This window comes from Haemaphysalis longicornis, unplaced genomic scaffold (genome assembly GCF_048455015.1).
Source record: "Haemaphysalis longicornis isolate Haplotype H1 unplaced genomic scaffold, Haemaphysalis longicornis Haplotype H1 scaffold_2, whole genome shotgun sequence".
In the NCBI taxonomy this organism is placed as follows: Eukaryota; Metazoa; Arthropoda; class Arachnida; order Ixodida; family Ixodidae; genus Haemaphysalis; species Haemaphysalis longicornis.
In genome coordinates this window covers 194,353,167-194,359,640 of record NW_027526295.1, presented here as the reverse complement: position 1 = coordinate 194,359,640, position 6,474 = coordinate 194,353,167, and the positions used below count along the sequence as shown (strand labels likewise).

General features: G+C 45.1%; 1 protein-coding gene across 1 annotated transcript; it reads right to left on the bottom strand.

Annotated features, from left to right (window-relative positions):
* Positions 1 to 1,680: 1,680 nt before the first annotated feature.
* On the bottom strand, positions 1,681 to 4,147 carry LOC144169731 (zinc finger MYM-type protein 1-like). The gene has a single exon (XM_077699056.1). It carries the CDS (start codon positions 3,973 to 3,975, stop codon positions 2,338 to 2,340), a length of 1,638 nt encoding a protein of 545 aa, XP_077555182.1. The 5' UTR covers positions 3,976 to 4,147; the 3' UTR covers positions 1,681 to 2,337.
* Positions 4,148 to 6,474: the final 2,327 nt, after the last annotated feature.

Here is a 6,474-nt window from a genome sequence, read left to right as displayed (position 1 = left end):
ACAGAAAAGCTGCGCTCAATTGGTGGAAACAGGTCTTTTACCTAAAAATTTAAAGAGGTGAAGCGGAGAAAAAAGCAACATAGAGAGCACCCAGAAAAAAGCGCAAGACGGTCTGTACCGCATTTACGTTTGCGTTCGCCGTCGTTTCTCTACGAGTTCGTTTTCGGTTCTCGCTCGAGCGGTGAAATGAAAACGACTCGCTCCCGCAGCCGGCGGGCCCGTTGCGGCTGTTGCCACTGCCCCGACGTCCTTTGTGCAACAGCTGCTCGCAGCGCCACGGTGGTACGCATACTTGACCTGCACGAATACCAGCCGGGGCAGCAACAAAAGGGAGCACAAATCTGGAAACGAGGAAGCTGGCTGAGCAAGGGGTCAGAGACAAAGCATGTCCGGGTTTCCTTTTCGGAGTCATTCGAAAATTGGTGCGCCCCCTTGCACGCTCACGAGAATAACGGAAATGAAAAAGTTCGCTTTCAAGGGAGGAGAGTTGTTCTCATTCAAGCGACTCCGTTGTCGCACACGTAATTTCTGCAGCGGCCCTTATGGGGCAAATCGTCGCTGTTTCCGCTCGTGATTTCTTCTTTTTTTAAAGGGAAGACGAACGAGAAGAAGTCGAGGCCAGGATACATGGAGAGAGCGAGAGAGAGAGAGAGAGAGAGAGAGAGAGAGAGAGAGAGAGAGAGAGAGAGAGAGAGAGAGAGAGAGAGAGAGAGAGAGAGAGAGAGAGAGAGAGAGAGAGAGAGAGAGAGAGCGCTTTATTGAAAAAGCAGAGAGGTTTGCCGGCGTTTACAGTCGCCTACATGCTTCTCTGCTGAGGTTTTGGGATGGGTGAAGAAAAGGCCCGAGAAAGAGCTGGGCAGAAAAAAAAAAGAAAAGAAAACGCTGTCGTGGACTTGGCGCGATAGCGGACTTACACAGATTTGGTTTTTTGTCGGAGCTTGGGCCGCATAATTTATAATTTTGAAATTAGGCCAATGTCATTCAAATAAGAGAACACACTCCGTAGAGCTTGGCGCTGCTTCGAGGTACAAATCTATGGCCCTAAAATAATCTTCGGAGTTATTGGTCCCTGTTCTAGACGTTGAATGCCTTCAAGGAAGTGGGATCGCGGTTCTATGTAGGCGGCACATTCTAATAAAATGTGTTGAACTGTTTCGACAGAACAACAATTATCGCAGTGCGGATTTGGCGTCGCTCCAAGGCGAAATCGGTAACTTTTTGTGTATGCACAGTTCACTCGTAGACGATGATAAAACGTTTCCAGGAGCTGTCTCGGGAGGCTCGACTTCAATTCTGGGTTTGCATGCACCACCACAAACACCACAGAAGTTACTGTCATGCTACATTTAAGTTTGACATCCTCAAATGCAGTGACGCCGGAACTATATTTTCAGTGGGGGGGCTGAAGCAATTTTTTTTATTTTTTTATGTACTTCGAAATTTTTACGCGATTAAAATCAGAGTTTCGCTAGAAAGAAAAAAAAATCGACTTCTTTTCTATTAACCACGTGCAAAAATCTTTTTTTACCCACTGGTTATTCTTAACTTTAAATTGTGCTTATTATACGTTCATTGAATAAAAAATAAACGGGATGGGGAAGGGGGAAGAAAGAGAATGTGTTGCGAGTGGCCATCTTAGTCAAGATAGGCCGCGTACTATTAAGCAGAAAATAGAGTGAATTTTCAGTGACCACATATTTATTCGCATTTGACATATTATTTAAGCAACAGAATGTTTGGTACGTTTATACAATGGCGCAGAAAACAAGCGTAATACAAATACAAAAATTGCAATACCACAGTACAAACAGCCACGCTATAATACATACATACAATTGGAAATATTGCACACAAGCATCACACTTATCAGTCAGTGGTGTTATTGCTATAGGGGCTTAGGTGGAACCAAAGGTTGCTGCTATCTCCAAAGTTCTTTGATGCCATCCTGCAAAGTTAGGTCTGTTTCTATTTGTATATTGACGCATATAAAAACATGACATAAAAATAATGGAAATGCAACAATACGAACAAGCACGCTATAATACATGTATGTATAGTCACGGACAAATGAAACGCGACCAGGATAATATAAACCAGAACACATAAATAGCGCGATTTCTCTCCATGCAAGTCACATTGATGTGTGGCCTAATAACAATAACAAAGATGGAAAATGTGGCTTTCAAAATATACCAACAGTGCGCCATTTTTGGACCTCCAAGAACAGCATTTTTCAATTTTGCGTGTTCTTGTTCATAATTTTGTGTTCGCACTTCATGTGACCATGACTGTACATGAATGTCAAAAATGCACAAAAGCAGCAGGCATTTCGGACAGCTAGACGGGACCAAAGGTTGCTACTCGCTCCGCTGTTCTGCTCACAAATTCTTTGATGATGTCCTCTAACCTGAGGGCCGCCGTTCTTTCCTTATGAATGTTCAAAATCAGAAGATGCGACAACCTCTTCTGGGTCATTCGGTTGCGCAAATAAGTTTTTACTCGGCGCAGAGCACTAAAAGAGCGCTCCCCAGAAGCGACCGATGCAGGTATGGTCAGCAAAAGCTGAACATACCGCACGACCTGGTCCATTAGCTCGCGAATGTTTTCCGGTTTGCTTTGCAGCATCTTCAAAATGCCCAGGGATGTGGTGGAATCGGCATCGTGTAGAAGAGTTGGTAGAAGCAGAAACTGCGCCGAGAGTCTGCACAGGTCAAAATCTACTGCATGCACTCCCAAAGACGCCTTTAGCCCATCAGCTGTGAACTGAGTTCCCCTTGCAGCGCTGGCTAAAATGCCTTCCAGTTTTACGAGCTGTAACATGCCCGGCTGCTCAAAACGCCGTTGCGTTTCATTCATAATCCGATCGGCAGCAGCGAAATACTCCTTGCGCAGTGCTGCTTTAACGTCGAGTGTAACTGGCTGAACAGGCCTGTCAGTCGCCTCGTACCGCCTAGGCGGTTTTGCCGGCCTGGACACTCGAGGCTCTTTCAGGCGTAGGCGTGCTGCAGTTGTGCTCGTGTGCTGCCACAGCTCCTCAAACGCGGCATCAGAGCGCAGCCGAGAGATCGCCTCGCGGAGAGCCTCTGCAGCCTCTTTTGCACCCGCCGCTCGACATGTTGAGCTCTGGAAAGCCCTTGCCAATTCTTCACAAGGGCCGAAAAAAGCTATGGAAATGTTGATCCCTAACAACGTTTCAAATTTCTGCAAAAGGGTGTAGTAACCCCTGAAAATGGCCTTGCTGCCATCTGTCACTGAACCTGGTGTCTCCAAAAGCTCCTTGAGCGTCTCCTGTACCCTAGCGTAGTTGTCAAGAAACCTTTGCATGGACTTAACTCTAACGGTCCATCGCGTAGGGCAAAGCGGCAGTAAATTGTTTGGCCTGGAACCGTTCTCCAAATCTACTTCGCCCCCTGTAGAAACTACTATGTTGGCGTAAGCACTTTTGCGCTTTTTGGAGTCGAGGATTACGTTGGAAATATCTTTAACAGTGCTAAGAGCGTCTCCAATTATGTCGCAGCTCCTGCTAGCCTCCTGCAGTACAAGATCTAAACAGTGATTACTGCAGTGGACATACAAAGAACGCGGTTCGCAATCGCTAATTCTTTTTTGTACACCCGAAAAACGACCGGACATATTTGCCGCCCCATCAAAGCAGTGGCCACGGACGCAGTGAAAGTCTAGGCCCAGGCGCAAAAGCATGTCCTTGATGGCAGAGTATAGAGTTTCAGCTCTGCTGTCGGGCGCGTTGTACATGCCAATATACTCTTCCCGAAGCTCAAGGGTCTTGCTCTGCACCCACCGCACGCAAAAGGTGAACTGCTCGTCACCATTCACATCCGTTGTTCCATCAGCGATGATACCGTAGAACGGGCTGGATTTCACGTCCTCCACAATCTCTCGCTGTACGGTATGCGCCATAATTTCTATAAGCTCGTTCTGCACGTCCCCGCTCACCCATTTGTCCCTCTTAGCCATCCACGTCTTAAGGACCGGGACATCCTCTGATCTCTCATGAAGCAAATCGAGAAAATTTCCATCCAGTTTACCTTGTCCTCTAAGAGCTTGCCCTGTGCGGCAGAGATAGCGCACAGAGCTAACTATGACGCGAAGTACTGCCCTGGCATCTTCCTGATGTTTGTTGCATTGCTGCGAAAGGAGACTCAAAACAGGAATGCCTCTCTGGTATGACAAGTTTAGGCTCACGGAGTCAACGTGAAATTGGCTCTTTTCGTGCGATTTGAACCTTTCGATGGCCTTTTTCCAGTTGTTAAAACCAGTCTTAACAAAAGCTCGCTCCACATTTCTAGTGTTGTCCCCTTTTTTCTTGAAATGTCGACGGCACTCTTGACAAAAGACTAAGTCGCTCTTGCTTTGGTATGACAGCCAAGAAAATCGCTCAAACCAGCCACGTTGACATGATCTACCTCCTTGGTTTTTTGGGAACCTGTAGTTTTTTGCCGGAAGTGACGGATGGTCGTTCAGCGCTGACTCGTCCTCGCTTGAACTCTCTCTCGAATTCTTGAAGGCGAGCGATTGCAGATTGCTCATTTCGTCCGAGCTGGTTGCTTCTTCCGTCCGGCTAGCAGGCCGCGATGTTTGGGCTTGTACAAATGAAATAAAAGGCATTCATTGCTTCTTCTGTTCCTATTCGGTTTTTAAATCAAGTTTACACTATTTTCCCTAGCCTATGTCTAACAAAAAAGTATTATTGGCATAACCGATAGGCATGACCTTAATTTGGATATACTGAAACTACTTACCCGCTGAGCAATCAGTCGACAGTGGTGACAGGTCCGGAGGACGGGCGCTGTCGTCAGGTAATGGTTGTGCAACAACGGCGGTCGTGTTGTCGGTACGGGATGGACCAATTTCTGCAAAATTCGCACCGTCCTTAACTGTCTCAAAATGCCACTTTTAAAATGCAAAAATGTATCAATGAAATATCAATTATTACCATCATGGCCTGTGCCTTGCTCTGCGCGATGACACTGTAGGCCGGGTCTTTCAGAAGAAATATCTGGTAGCGACAGAGAAAAGCGTAGAAGCAAAGAGAATTGTTGAACGGAGGCATTCACACAAACAGAACTCGTGATTATATACAAAAATCTGTGCATTATTATACCTTGACAATCTCTGCTTCCAAGGCATGCACGCTTTGGAGCTGGTAGAAAGAAACCACTTATCTTTCTTTGGGAGCCGGGCATTGCGTGAGGGCTGGGATCAAATAAAAGAGCCGTTAGTTGACGCTGCCCACACCTAACACACGTCGGCATGATCAATGCCCCAGTTCGTTTGGTTTTGTTGCACTAACAGTGCAACATGGATCGAGCTGAACAAAACTCAGCGTTGATAGACCTCTGTCCTGTTTCTTTTTCTGTTTTGAACAGTTTGTGACCAGTACGAAAGAAAATATAGAGGCCAAATATTTTATTGTATAGAAAAGCGGTGATCCATAATCCGAGGGCTATATCAATTTGAATAATGGGAACTTAAATTGCATTTGTATTAGGAAATGTCGAGCAGCATGTGGCTGTTATAATATGAGAGCTAGGAAGTATTTTTAATTCGGTAATTCGGGTTCGGGATATTTTATGGCCTATTTAAAAAAATCTGAAAGACAGCCCAAAGGCCCCGAGACCCCCCAAGTGGTGGCTGTCATAGACGTCGACATAGAAACGTTATTTAATGTTTGCAAATAGAAACATTCGTAGCTTGACATTGCTCCCCTCCCCCCGCCCGATTACGAGGTCAGCAGCTACATAGTTGTAATACCACATGAGAAAACGTATTAAAAACATTAACATAAAAACACATATGTGAGAAAATCACGGGATGCTTCGGTGACAAACCAAACTGTTAAAGTTCTCCCACTCGGAGAAAAGAAAATGGCGTACAACAGTGAAATCATAAATAATTCAAGCAAAGCTATTCACATCAGAGAAAAACCAAAATTTGCATGCTACAAACACCTATACAATACTTGCATTGGAGATGTACAACTCGCAAACAATGGAAACGGAAAAAAATAAGAAAGGTGGTAAAGTTAAAAACAAACGCTACATTAGCGACAATGGCGCTCAAACACTACGCTATACATACAAATCAAGCCCATCTTTGAATGTAAGTCGATTTCCACTGCTCATCCAAAGTTTCGGGACAATGTTTTGCATCAAGTGGTCGTCATAATTTGTTCTAGTGGGACGGAGAGTCTAATAATCAGGTCGTCTCGTGTTGTAGGAATGCTCTTTAACGGTTAGGTTGGACATAGTACAAATAGAAAACATTTCCCTTATTCTTTCAGCAACCCACGCCTTCCATAAACGGTAATTATAGTAATTGTTCGTGTTGACTAAACCAAACTATTTGAACAAAGATCTAGTTGGCTTGTCTGCTGCAACGTCGGGTATAAATCGAACAGCTTTATTTTGCACCTAGATATTGTAGGAATATTTGTAACCGTTGTTGGGCCCCAAA

Excerpts from the sequence above, each read along its gene's own strand:
- LOC144169731 (XM_077699056.1), bottom strand. The coding sequence starts at position 3,975 with ATGGCTAAGAGGGACAAATGGGTGAGCGGGGACGTGCAGAACGAGCTT.